Source organism: Oryzias melastigma, linkage group LG5 (assembly GCF_002922805.2).
Source record: "Oryzias melastigma strain HK-1 linkage group LG5, ASM292280v2, whole genome shotgun sequence".
Taxonomy (NCBI): Eukaryota; Metazoa; Chordata; class Actinopteri; order Beloniformes; family Adrianichthyidae; genus Oryzias; species Oryzias melastigma.
In genome coordinates, this window is record NC_050516.1 from 30798393 (window position 1) to 30812871 (window position 14479).

The window sequence follows — 14479 nt, forward strand, 5'->3', positions numbered from 1 at the left end:
TTCTCTTTGTGTTTGTTTTGTCCATTTTTCCTGGAAAGCTCAACACTCAATCTTTCTTCTTTTTGACAACAACATTTTGGTAATTGTGGTGATGATTTTTATAGCAGCTTATCAACGTTGAAGCTGGCGGGAACCAAACTGCATCTTACCCAGACCGACTGTTGCTCCCTCTAGTGGCGGAATCTCGGATTGCGGTCGTTACTTTAAAGAACCCTAACTCGCCACAAGAACGGGCTACAAACTTGCTTTTTTAACATACTTATTTTTGTTTCTCTTCACAACTCGGCCGGATTAAACAATTTGGCGGGTCGTATGTTCGGAGGTGTGTGAATAGAGCAAAACATCACTTTGAGAATGTTTTCTATGACACGTTAACAGATTTTGCATGACATAGGCCACATGTATCAAACTCAAGGCCCGGGGGCCAGATCCGGCCCTCAAGGTAATTTTATCCGGCCCTCCAGATCATTTTATTTTACTGTTATTAATGTCCTAATGTTATCTTGTTCTTATTTTTAACGTGTATAATTTTGACAAAATATATTTTATGGAGAGTAAAACATTGAAAGTTATTTAAAGTTTACGTTGATTTATTCTGGAATAATAGTCCTGCCTTTTTATTATTTATAATTATGTTAAAAAGTTACAGTTTAAAGTTTTAAAAATTGGCATTCTGATAGCTTTTTGGACTATTTAGGCATTTAAGAAGATTTTTTTAGGCTATTTAAGTTCAGCTAATATGTCAGCTAAATGCTAGCTGTATTAGCTAATTTAGGCTTTGCTAGCTATTTTGAATAACCTATGTTTTTTTTATTTTTATTTTATCAATTTGGCATTTAACTAATATTTTAGCTAGCTATCAGCTTCAGCGTATTCAGCTATTAGTTTCAGTGATTTCCGCTATCAACTTCAGTATTTTTAGCTATCAATTTCAGCATATTCAGCTGCCAAATTCAGCTTACATCATTCACAGTTCAATTATCGCAGGTAATGCTATTTTTCTTGTTCATAATTATATTAAAAAATTACGGTTTCAAAGTTTTGAAAATGTAGTCTTCGAGTGTTCAGTAAATGTTTATCCTGTCCGGCCCAGGACCTAAGGTGTGATTTAGATTTTGACCCCTACTGCGATCTAGTTTGACACCCTGATATAGACCCTTTAAAAAACACATTCTGCTGTCAAGGAGCTTTTAAATTTGGAATGTAGAAACTCACAGTAAATGTGGTCTGGAGTACAAGAAAGCAGCTTTATCTGTTCCAAAACATATTTCTAAATCGTCTCCAGTTAATTATATCCCATTATAGATTTTCCTCTATAACCTCTCAAACTGTTTAACAGCTTTTTAAAGGCACTTTTTGACATCTGTCAGGTCATTAGGGTCACTTGTTACAGAACTGAAAACTGAAGAGCAGCAGATTGTGGAACCTGAAATAATCACATCAAATCATTGATTAGATTCTCTCTACAACCAGACTTTGTTCACTTTTTACTGAAGAAGTTAAATGACTTTAACTTTAAAAATAAATTGTAAGTAACTTACTCAGTTCTAATATATAGTAAATTTCACCCAATAATCAAGCCTGTCAGTACTAAAGGCCTTAAAACAAAAAAAGATTACATCTGATTAAGTAATGAATGACATGAAGTTAGTAGAACCAGATAGAACCTGAAAGAGCTGAAGTTCAGGTTTGAACGTCTGAACTCCGTCGTGATGCTTCACGGTGAGATGGGATTTGGAGTCTGTCCTCTTCGCTCCATCCCTCAGCAGCCTGCAGGCTCTGTCAGCGGCTGAGAGATAAGAGCATGATCGATTTGTTTTCCTGCACACACCGACAGTCAACCTTTTTATTGTTCAAATTAAATTACCCAGAGCAACAGGAAAAGATGAGCAGGAGGGCCGAGGGCAGAGCTGAGAGAAAAGACGTTACTCAGACTCAGAGACCACATCAGGGTTCAGTGAGGCAGAGGAAGACGAGGAGATGGACTCAAAAACTCTTCTTTCACTTTTATCTGCTGACATCTGCTGGATCTGACGGGAACTTTTGAAAACGGTTTAGTTTTTAAAGTCTGTGTACAAACTTGAGTTTTATTTAAATAGATTTATGTAACACGAGCACTTTGCTATTTATTTATTTATTAGGGACCATGTAAGTCACATATGTCAAAGTCAAGGCCCAGGGGCCGGATCCGGCCCTCCGAGTAATTCTATCCGGCCCTCCAAATCATTTTATTTTATTGTTATTAATGGCCCGATGTTATCGTGCATTCTTTTCTAACTTGTATAATTTTGACTAAATATATTTTTATGGAGAGTAAAATATTGAAGGTTATTTAAGGTTTAAGTTGATTTATTCTAGAATAATATTCCTGCATTTTTATTATTCAGAAATATTTTAAAAGGTTACAGTTTTAAAGTTTTTAAAATTTGCATTCTGATAGCTTTTTGGACTATTTTGGCATTTACTAAGACTGATTTAGGTTATTTTAGAGTTTAGCTAATATTTCAGCTACATGCTAGCTGTTTTGGCTAATTTAGACTTTTTTTTAAAATAGTTTTTCAGCTGTTTTGGACTAAAAGCTAATCTTTAAATGCTAGCTGTTTTGGCTAACATAGGTTTTTTAAAAATGTTTTGGACTGTTTTGGAATTTAGCTAGTATTTCAGCTACACCCTAGCTGTTTTTGCTAATTTAAGGTTCTTTAACTTTTTTGGATGTTTTGGACTTAGGCTAACATTTACATGCTAGCTCTTTAGGCTAATTTAGGCTTTTTTAAATTTAGACTGCTTTGGACTCAGGCTAACATTTACATGCTAGCTCTTTTGGCTAATTTAGGCTTTAAAAAATAGGCTGTTTTGGACTTAGGCTAACATTTACATGCTAGCTGTTTTGTCAAACCTATGTTGTTGTTTTTTTTAAATATTTATTAGCTTCAGTATTTTTTCAACTATTAGCATCTGCATTTTTTAGTTATTAATTTCAGCATTTTCAGCTAACAGCACTAGCATAGCTAGCATAGCTAACAGCACTAGCATTTTCAGCGGCTAATTCAGCTTACAGCATTCACACTAGCATTATCGCAGGTAATGTTACATTTCTAGTTTTTAATTATGTTAAAAAGTTATGGTTTTCAAGTTTTAAAAATGTATTTTTAGAGTGTTCAATAAATGTTTATCCTGTTCGACCTAAGGTGTGTTTTGGATTTTGACCTCCGTGTGATTGAGTTTGACACTCCTGATGTACATTAATGAACATCTATTCAAAATAGCGCAGGTCCAAGTATTGAGCCCTGAAGTACACCAACAACAACAACTTTAACCCCCCTCACATTTGTCTTTTTTGTTTGTTTTTTCTTGTTTTGGTGTCATTGACGTAGCCGCTCATTGCTCAAAAGCTGATTCTGTTTGGAGACACAAAATCACACAGATGACAAAGACACGCTGCTACCTTATTGAAATGTGTTTGTATATCCCAAATGAAAGGACGACCCCTCCCTTGTTGAGGTAAACAGACCACTGTGTCATCTCAATGGAGAGTTCTAACAGGATATGGTTCCACTCTGATGATAAACCGTTCAAATTTCATCTCATTTCCTGACCTATTGTGTCTTCATGGCTGCTATTTTACTAACTCTGTGAAGGTTGTGAAGCGTTCTGTCTCATCACTCTGCCTCCAGCTATTGGGTCACTCACCACCCATCAAGTGAACCTCCTCCTGGTTGCCATGGCAACTCCACTTAGTGAAGGGACAAGTTGTACACTTCCTCATAAGCTTTTGTGTGTGAATTTAAACAAAATTGTGCGTCAACTCATCATCAACATGTTTGCATATGTGTCAAACTGTAAAAAAAAAGTAGATATCTATAAGTATACTTTTAAAAAGGCTTTGAGACTTTTACATTTAAAGTGGGAAAAGTAATTTTCACTGGTAAACATTAATTTTTTAAGAAAAATTTGTCTAAAATGTATTTCATAACTTCATCCTATTTTATCTAAAGTATCAGAACATATTGAAATGTCATCTTAACTAAATGGTTGTTTGTTTCTAATAATCTGAATTCTTTCCTTCTCCCTAGAACTTCCAATCCATTTGAAGGGGGGGTTTCAAGTGTAAGTGTGTCCAGGAAATGTATTATGTATATTTGAGCGCTGGAAGCTCTGAGCTAAAGCTCTGCGCTAAAGCTAGCGGACCGGCAATTATTAGTAACGTCATTGACCAAAGTGATGTCCGAAAAATTAGACACAATTTTTTCAGAACTCTCCATTTGGAGGGCTAAATGAAGGGATAATTGGGCCTAAGACAGCGGTTCTGACCCTCATCCCAGCCGCTTAAAACTCGGCTGAAACCAATGTTGTCTTGCAAACAGAACAACATCATCTGCAAAGAGCAGAGATGAGATCCTGTGGTCCCCAAACCAGACCCCCTCCAGGCCCTGACTACACCTAGAAATTCTGTCCAAAAAGACTGAATAGAACCGTTGGTAAAGGGCAGCCCTGCTGGAGTCCAACATGCACCAGGAACAGGTCCAACTTACCAAGCTCCTACTCTGGTCATATAGAGACCCCCCAGACCCAATACCCAGAGAACCCTCCACAGGACACCAGGGAATGTGGTCGAGCGCCTTCTCCAAATCCACAAATCACATGGACTGGATGAGCGAACTCCCACGAGCCCTCCAGCAGCCTGAACAGGGTGTAGAGCTGGTCCACTGGTCCACGACCAGGACGGAAACCGCACTGTTGTTCTTGGATCTGAGGTTCGACTATCAGAACTCCTCCCTCCTCCTCATAGACACGAACACAAACCAGTGTTTAACTGTAACCACAGACTTTATTACATTCAAAGCACATTTACAGACTATAGTCGTGTCCTGGTGCAGAAATATACGCAGGTGTCAATCAGCAAACACACGATGTATATTTATCTGTGTGTTTTCTGTGGATCATTACTGTATATTAGTGTAGTGATGAATTAGTGATGGTGAGAGGGATTCGAACGCATCCTCTGAGTGTGTCTACATCACTACAGTGGAGGAGAGAGGGCGACCGTATGGAGCTAGATTGTTACCAATATTATTAAGACCCAAATGAAACATTTTGAAAAAAATAATTGGTGTTTGGCCAAAAAAAAACTGTAAAATGTCCAAAACTTTTTGCTATTCTAAAATAAACTTAATTGTTTTCTATTTCAAATGTTCTGTTTTTTGGGTTTCAAAATTTCAATTTAAATTCTTTTTTTCAGTTTCAACTTTTTTTTTGGTTTTTGAATCTGAAAGTTTCAGTTTCAAAACATTTGGCCCCGTTGATGTGCATTGGGGCGGGGCTAACGCAAAGTCAGTGAATGCACCTGGATTGAAGTTACCGCCCTCATCGATTTTAATTGGTCCTTTATGCTAGCCCCGCCCCCAACGTGGCACAACGGGGATAGAAATTTTGAAACTAAAATTTTCAGATTTGAAGACAAGAAAAAGATTTGAAACTGAATAAAAAAAAGTTTGGAAATCGAAATTTTGAGTTTTAAAACCTAAAAAAACACAATTTGGCTGAAAATAATTATGTTTATTTTAAATTATGTTTATTTTTTTCTGGCCAAACACCAATATTTTTTTCAATTAGATTTATTTGGGTTTCAAATAATATTGACCCTAATTTAGCCCCATACAAGAGGAGACGGAAAAAGTCACAAACGTTTAGGGAAAGGACCCCCTCCTACCCCCCGTCTGAAGTGTGCGGCAGCGTGTGGTGGTCCTTGTGCAGATGCTTGTTGGAGTGTGTGTCTGCGTGGGGCAGAGGGGGAGGCTGGGATTTGCTGGGGGGGTCAGGTAAAGACGGAGAGGGGAGGAGGGTGTTGTCTGCCGGATACAGCTGCATGACTGCCCCCTCCTGGGCTCCGTCTTTACTGCAGGACTGGCAGCTGCAGTGGAAGATCCTCTCCACCAGCTTATCCACCCGAGGAGACTCTTCACTGCCGGGGCAATCCAGGGTCACCTGAGCAGCACACGAGCACAGGTATGCATGTGAGGGAACATCGGGCTGTCCATCCTTTGTTACTTGATAGATCACATATCTTCCTGTTTATGTTATTTTTTTCTCAGCTCCATTTTTATTTTTTATTATTCCGATCAAAAGGCTGCGTTTTATGGGGTCAAATCCGGATCAGCTTAAAGTGAACAAAAAAAAAAAAACTGATTGAAAACTTGAAAAATAGAGATTGTAATTGAAAAAATAGGAAATTCAAAACAGCAGCTGTTACTATTGAATATATAATTTTTCAATGGATAATTTTAACATTTAGATTTTTTTTTAATTCAAATTGTCAGTATTTTTTTCAATTAAAAAAATACTGACAATTTAAAATTTTCCAGTTTGTTTTAAGTTTTCAGTATTTTTTTAGAGTGTTCAATAAATGTTTATCCTGTTCGGCCCGCGACCTCAGGTGTGTTTTGGATTTGGTCCACTTGTGCAATTGAGTGATCCTCCTGCCTCGTAATAACTTTATCAAAAAGCCTTCCCATCTATCTAAACTGCTCTAATTCTTCCTGTTTTTGGTTGTGAGCAGCTAAAGCTCGTAATCTTTCCAGAGTGGAATCTGTGGTTGATGTGAGAGTTTGTCGAGTCTCTTGTCGGTGCGTGTTCTACGTGATCACATGCGCGGTAACTCTCACCACTTCCCACTGCGTCTGGGCCGGCATGCAGGAGTCACAGTGCACCAGAGACTCGGTGGACTGGGGAAACGTGTTCGGGACGCTGTAGCTGAAACACTGGCCGAGGCACGCTCTGCAACAACAAGGAGAAGAAGAAGAAGAAGCTGCTTTATTCCCGTTTGAATCCAAAGACGCTCAATGATTGGTTACACGGCTCACACCTGCAGAGAAAATAAACCAATGAAACCAAACTAAGAACGCAAAACCACAATCCTGTCATACAAACATTTATCTAAACGTGTGGAAAATACTCTATAAAATAAATGTTTTCCTCAAAACTACTGAAGAACTTTTAGAATATACATTTAAATTATGAAAACTTTTAGTTTATGTCTTATTTGTGTTACAATAAAAATATTTTACTTTGTCACAGTAGAGAAAGAAAATGCTCTGTTTTCTACATTCTGCTTAAAATAGAAAACCATTTGGTATAAATTTAAGTTGGACTGAATTAAAATAAGGGGCTTGAACTCAATAAATTGCAAAATTTCATCCAGAATATTCATCCTACTTTGAAAATCATCGTTTGTTTATAATGTTTCATTTTCATTTGATCAGAAATAATAAAATAAAATAAAAACAAACGCACTCACAATGCCAAGTTTTAAAAATGTACATGTTTAAAGCTTTCAAATTAAAATAAAAATTTCAAAAACATATTATATTGAAGCTGCAATGATCTAAACATGTAAATAAAGTTGGGAAATAAAACTGGAATAAAAATGTTAACCAGAAAACTCGACAGAAAACAGCTCCAGTGTTTAGGTTCTTTAATTTGCCGTCATTTTTTAAAATTGTTAGCATGATCAACGTTATTCCAGTAGATTCTGAAGGAGAAAAGCGGCTCGCCGAGCCGCTTTTCTCCTTCAGAATCTACTGGAATGACCTTGATCATATTAACGGTTGAAAAGTTACAGTAAAGGGTTAAAAAAAAGTGCAGCAAAAAGGAAAAAGAAATGAAACACAGGAATGATGCAAGTCAAAACCATGAAATCTCCAAAAATAAAAAAAAATTATAAACATTTTTACTGGTAAAGGGACTTAATCTTCCTTCAAAATGAAAGACACTTTTTGAGGTTGAAATCTAATTTTAATATTGTTTATTGCCTTTAATGTTATGAGTTTTTTTAAACACATTTTTATTTTTACAGACAAATCTTTGATAATCTTTCATTTAGTGTTAGTATCGATTATTATTTCCAGAAACGATTCGATTCATAAGAGCCTGGATCTGAATATATTTATATTAATCTGATACGGTTCACATACTGCAAAATGTATTAGTAAAATAATGAGATTGTTAATATCATACAGTGTTAAATGGATTCTTAAAAGAAGAAGATGTTTAGATCATTAACATTGTTCTTCTTCTCCTGGAGGACGTTTTCGTTTGGCCACTAGGTGGCGTTTACTCTAAAACATTACACCTTATTCCAGAAGAAGATGAAGAAAAAATGATGTTTTTGACCACAAATAGTTACTTTAAAAAATATTTCCTTAAAAAGTTTTTAAAGTTCCTTCCTGTGAGTTTATAAAGATGTTAATTAAGTTACAAATGTATGTTTAGGTCGGCCGAGCGTTAGCATTAGCCGTCCTATATAAAATTCCATTAAATGTTAGCATCAAGCTAGCAGACTTTATCTTTGTTTGCTAAATCGATTTATATTTTTATGAATCAATCACTGATCTATTAAAATAGATCGATTAAAATCAATGAATCGATTTTATCAACCAGTCCTACTTTCGTTTACTACACATGTGCCAAAGTCAAGGCCCGGGGGCCGGATAGAATTCCCCGAGGGCCGGATCCGGCCCTCGGGGAATTCTATCCGGCCCTCCCCATCATTTTATTTTATTGTTATTAATGACCCGATGTTACTTTGCACTTCTTTCTAACTTGTATAATTTTGACAAAATATAATTTTATAGAGAGTAAAATATTGACAATTATTTGAGGTTAAAGTTAATTTATTCTGGAATAATATGTTTGCCTTTATTATGTTAAAAAGTTATGATTTTAAAGTTTCAAAAATTGGCATTCTGTTAGGTTTTTGGACAATTTTGAAATATACTAAGATTTTTGTAGGCTATTTCGGAGTTTAGCTAATATTTTAGCAACATGCTAGCTGTTTTGGCTAATTTAGGCTTTACTTATTTATTTATTTATTGCTATTTTGGAGTTTAGCTAATATTTTAGCTACATACTAGCTGTTTGGGCTAATTTAGGCTTTTTCACTTTTTCAGGCTCTTTTGCAGTTTGGCTAATATTTCAGCTCCATGCTAGCTGTTTTGGAAAATTTAGGATTATCTTTTTTAGTTTTTTTTAGGTTATTTGGGAGTTTGGCTAATATGTACTTGCTAGCTATTTTTGGTTAATTTAGGCTTTTTCGGTTTTTTTTAGGCTATTTTGAAGTTTGGCTACTATTTTCAGCTACAGGCTAGCTGTTTGATTTAACCAAAGGTTTTTTTTTTTTTTTTCGGCATTTAGCTAATATTTTAGCCTGCTATCAGCTTCAGCATTTTTTAGCTATTAGCTTGAGCGGTCAAATTCAGCTTACAGCATTCACACTAGCATTATCGCAGGTAATGAAATATATCATTCATAATTCTGTCAAAAAGTTTAAAAATTAGTTTTAGCAGCCCAGTCTCAGTAAAATGCGTACATATGCCACGATTTGGGAAATACCGTGTATAATATACGCCAAAACCGTTTTTTGCGTGCATATGAACGGGTTAAATGTGTTTTCCACGTTTGACACGTCCCCTAGTGGAGCCGTGAGCATCACAGACAGCCCCACAAACAAACAATTTGATTTTCTAATCCTAACCATAACCGTAATCCTAACCTTAACCGGGAACGACATCATTTAGAAAAGAGCCCGAGGATATATTGTACGTGTATATTGTACGCCGGCACAACCTATCCTCTACCATTGCGTATCATATGCACGTAAAAAGCGTGTTTGGCGTATATTATACACGGTATTTCAGAGTGCAAAGTCGTGGAATATGTACGCATTTTACTGAGACTGGGTTGGTTTTAGAGTGTTCAATAAATGTTTATCCTGTTCGACCTAATGTGTGTTTTGGATTTTGGTCCCCTGTACGATTGAGTTTGACACTCCTTGTTTACTATAAACTAGAAATGTGTGCATGTGTGTAAATGTGTGTTTTTGTGTTAGTCTGTGACCACTTTGAGCTCCAGTTGAAGACAGTCCTTCCCCTCTGACCTTCATCATAGAGCGCTGAGGAAGACGAGTGTTTAAAAAATGATGGATTGTCGTCTGATTGGCCGTGCAGGACCTCAGATCTTTGAGGAACTAGAGATATCTGAGTTAAATTCACTGCAAAACTCTCTGACGTATAACAAGGAGATCATTGATCCTTATTTTCCAAGTTCAGAAGTCATCTCCAGCTGATCACGTTGATTTAAAACACAGTTAGAGACTCATTCGTATTAAAGAGCATCACTCCAAAGGTTTTCAGGACACAAGAAGGAATATAAAACTAAAGTCAGGGTTTGAAGCTCTTTATATCAAAATGTTGTTGAATTTCTTTCCTGTGGGAAATTGTTTGGACCCGTGAGTCCTAAAAGGTGATCGGAGCGGGCCTTTGCGACCCGTAGAAAGCAGCACATTTCTGCATGCCTCCAGCTGCACAGGCGGGGACAGAGAGGGCCTTCATCCTGACCTGTTTTGAATAGAGCGAGGCTGACATCCTGTGTGCCCGACTATCTGCGTGATGTTCTTGGCCTCGCACCAGGCGCTTTTGTCGGGGAACAGCGCCAGGCGGTTGATGTGTGCAGGCGGCGCCGCCGAGTACAGTGCAAAGAGCGCGCAGCAGATCTGAAGTCGCTGCCACATGGCTGCTGCACCTACAGGAGGATGGAAAGCACAGAGGATCATCACCTGATTCTCAGACACCGTCTGCTGCTCTAACAAGCACATTCCTGTTGAAAACGTCCTGCTACTCATCCCTACGTCCTGCCTCTTTCCAGTTGGGAGACGATCTGAATGATAAGAACCAGTGAAAACAGCAGAAATGTGGACTCATTTAGCTCCAAAACAATCTGCTTCAGAGCAAACAACGCAGCACTTCACTCGGATTTCACTCTTTTCTTTAAAAATGCCTCAACCACTCACGTCATTTTACAACCTTTTCCCCTCCTACTTATAAAAACTGAGTCGCATTCACAGCTTCATGCACTTTTCATCCTTTCCATTGAGCCAAATACAAAAACAAGTAAGTTTTTACCCACTGAGGTGAAAAAGATGTCTTCTTTAAAGTGTTTTTAACAGTCTAAAAATGAAAATACTCACTCTTTCTAAAGGAAAAATGGGCTGAAGTAAACAAATTCTGTACTATAAATATATTTATTTATTGTTTTCACCTCTTGCTTTAACCCATTAATGGCTGAATTCATTTCCGGCGATAAAAAATCTCTTGTGTTTTTGCGTTTAAGTAAACATTTAGGTAATTTTGGTGGTTTGTCACATATTTGAGACAATAGGCCTTTAGGGGTTGGTGTCTTTTAATGTTTTTAATGTATACACCTCGTTTAAGATTTAATAAAAGTAAAATAAGTAAAATAATAAATAGTTGTGATTTAATTTGATGTCCCTTTTATGGATCTAAAGGATAAAGAAAAATGAATATGAATAATCTATGCTTTACTCAAACTTTTTAGGGTTCATAAACTTTTTTCAAGTACTTTAAATGGATTTTTACCAGATTTTTTTGTTGCATTTATTAAAAACATTTATGTTAAGATTATATAAATGTTGTAATCTTATGTAATTTTTGTATAATTGTTGTTTAAATGTATTTATTTCTTTTGTTTAATAGTTTTGAGCTTTTAATGAATGCATCTTGTTTAAGTGCAGTCATTTTAATCAATTAATAAAAGCAAAATCTGTTAATTATAGATGTGGTTTAATTTAAGATCACTTTTATGGATCTAAAAGACAAAAGAAGAATGAAAAATTAATATATTTTTAGCACTATTATGAATAATTTATGCTTTACTTGAGCCTTTTTAGGGCTCAAAAACTTTTCCAAATACTTTTAATGGATTTTTGCCAGATTCTTTGTTGCATTTATTAAAAACTGTTATCAGATCATGTAAATGTTGTAATGTTGTGTAATTTTTGTATTTTTGAAAGAAAACAATTAAGGAAAATGGGAAACATTTTCAATAATAAAAGAAAATACAATTTAATCCCCTTTTTTATAATAATCCACTAATATTGTGCACGTTTTACGCATCCATTTTACGCATCCATTTTACGCACCCGTTTTACGCATGTTTTACGCATCCGTTACTTTGTAAAGTAATAGATTACATGAGTAATGAGGTTAGTTGAGGTACGTACCGCCGCTCCTCAGACACTCAACGATGAGATACGGATTATTCCCGTCAAAGGCTGTAAATGTGGAGGATAATCCCGAGATTAAGGAGGAGAAGACGCGCGGCCGAGCGTCCGGAGCCCGGGGCTGAAGGATGTCTCCTCTCAGGGGTCCATCAGGAGGAACGTCCCTCCCATCTGCCGCCTTCACGTCCCCCGGAATTCTCCGGAAAAAAACCGCTTTCTTTCTTTCTTTCTTTCTTTCTCACTTTTTCTTCCTTTCTGTTGGTTGTTTTCCTGCTTCGGCTGGAGTCTCTCACGCGGCGGCGAGGCGCGGCTGAGTCCTCAGACAGGCGTCCCGTGGAGCCCGTTCCTGGAGTGGGAGGGTGGACGGTTCGAGCGCTCCCTCCCCGAAAAGAGGGGCGTCAAACAATCACAGCACTAACGAGACAAGCGGGGCCGGTTTACAATCGTCTGCACGCATCTGGCGCGGCTTTGACAGCAGATGCTTCGAGATTTACGAGAATATTCAGACAGATAGGAACCAAATATGAGATTTAAACTTTACTTGCACATTAAAACAACTTCTGAATGTAGAATTTCAATAAATATGTGACAAATACATTCAAAACTGGGGTTTTGTCCACACTGTAAAGTAGTTTAATTTTACAGTAATGACTGTAAATCATTTTACAGCTTTCATACAATGAAGTAGTATTTCTGTTTCTTTTTACATTAATAAAGATGAATCACAGTATACACACTTTACTGTATTTAATTTTTCCTGTTACTGTATAATGAAACAGATACCATCCAGTAGCCAGTAATTTGCCGTAAATGTTCCTACAGTAATATTTCTGTATTTTCCTTTCCAATTTATTTACTGTAAAATATATGATAGATAAAAATGTATTCTGCTATACTACAACTTCTCCAGCTGTTTTGAGTGAAGGTTATTTTCATCTCATAGTTCATTATTTAGCCACGACCATGTTCTTCCTGAACGAGTTCTTAGGTCATTGAAACACCAGACATACAGTCCTTGATTTTACGTCACTGAACAGATTCAAATTCATTTGGATGAACTGAATCATCAGGAAGAGTCATTTAGTCCAGTTCTCATATACAGTCAATGGGTGGGCCAAAGATTCCGATTCATCCATTTATAGACAAATATATCCATGTGCGTCTTTGTATTCCTTCCCTGAGATGGCTTCTGGTTCTAAACTGAACTCAAAACTCATCGTTTTTGTTGCACCCATAGTGTTCGTTTGGGAGTTTAAGGGGCTGTTCTCAGTTATGGGTGATGGGAAGAGGAGTGTGGTATTGCTCACGCAAATGGTCCCACGTACAGTTCAGAGGTGAATTTCAAATGAACTCCTGTCACTCTGTCCCTCTTATTTTGGCTAAAAACGGTATAATCTTGATCTAAAGACCACTGAGAATCCTCACAATAGACCAAGAGATGATCAGAGTGTTCTTAAGGGAATCAGAAGGAACTCAAGATAATTTGTGCAAACTTGAGATAGTTTATTGGAACAACTTTTAAGACAAACAATCTCATTCTGGAGATTAAAATCTTTTGTAAAGAAAGAATCATGTGTCCTCTGTGATAGTTCCCAACCTAACATTGTCTTTTACTATGAGAAAATTGGTGATATAGGATCCAAAAATAGAGGAGACTCAACTTGGTGTTGGAAACTTAAACATTTTATAAATAAACGTCACCAAGAACAACAAAAGAGAGCCAAAGCAGGTGACCTGACAATAAAAAATACACTTCAATACACTGAAGATCATCAACATGAATCAAGACAGCTGTGAATGATCAATAATCTAAATCTGGTGTGACTAACAGAGAGTTCATTTGAAAACAGAACACTGAGGAAATCAAACTCAATACACAATCCTCACGTGTACACACTTGGTGCAGTGTGATTCAGGTGTTGTTCCTCTTTCCCACTCCCTCCGGGGGAGCAGGAGAGATCTCCAGGTGGATCGTCTGTGCTCCTGTTCTTGGCCGTGGACCTCGCCTCTGGCTCGTCATGGCTGTGGACCTCACCCCCAAGTACAAGCTGGCTTTAACTTTTTTTTTTTTTTTTGTCTGCTCCTGATTCACAATGATTTGAACAAAGAAAACCCCAGAAAAGTCATTTTTTTTTACAGATCTGGTCTGTCATAAAAAAAAAAATGCCAGAAGAACATGTTAAAAATACCAAAAATACAATTTTGATTGGTGTGTACAATTAAGTATATATCAACTCGTTTATTCCGCATTATCTTCTAACTCAACTATTCGATCTTTGCTGCATCTTTCATGTAAAATCTGACTTTTTCCTGAATTCAACCCTTAAAATTCATTGATTTGAGAGCTCATCAAATATAGCTCTAAAGCTGCAAAAGTAGAGCACTGTTCATGTGAAGAAATGTGTT

General features: G+C 36.8%; 1 protein-coding gene across 1 annotated transcript; it reads right to left on the reverse strand.

Annotated features, from left to right (window-relative positions):
* Positions 1–5583: 5583 nt before the first annotated feature.
* nbl1 (NBL1, DAN family BMP antagonist) lies at positions 5584–12440 on the reverse strand. Its single transcript, XM_024269992.2, has 4 exons — positions 12074–12440; positions 10392–10575; positions 6663–6774; positions 5584–5985 (listed from the first exon to the last, which is right to left on the reverse strand). The coding sequence occupies exons 2-4, from the start codon at positions 10562–10564 to the stop codon at positions 5707–5709; spliced, it is 564 nt and encodes a 187-aa protein (XP_024125760.1). The 5' UTR covers positions 10565–10575; positions 12074–12440; the 3' UTR covers positions 5584–5706.
* Between the last annotated feature and the right edge of the window lie 2039 nt (positions 12441–14479).

Bases quoted from the DNA above. Each gene is read 5' to 3' on its own strand.
- nbl1 (XM_024269992.2), bottom strand. From the start codon at position 10,564: ATGTGGCAGCGACTTCAGATCTGCTGCGCGCTCTTTGCACTGTACTCG. The intron at 6,775-10,391 runs GTCAGGATGAAG...TTGTTGTTGCAG, and splicing joins CCTCGCTCTATTCAAAACAG to AGCGTGCCTCGGCCAGTGTT. The intron at 5,986-6,662 runs GTGAGAGTTACC...TGTGCTGCTCAG, and splicing joins CCCAGACGCAGTGGGAAGTG to GTGACCCTGGATTGCCCCGG.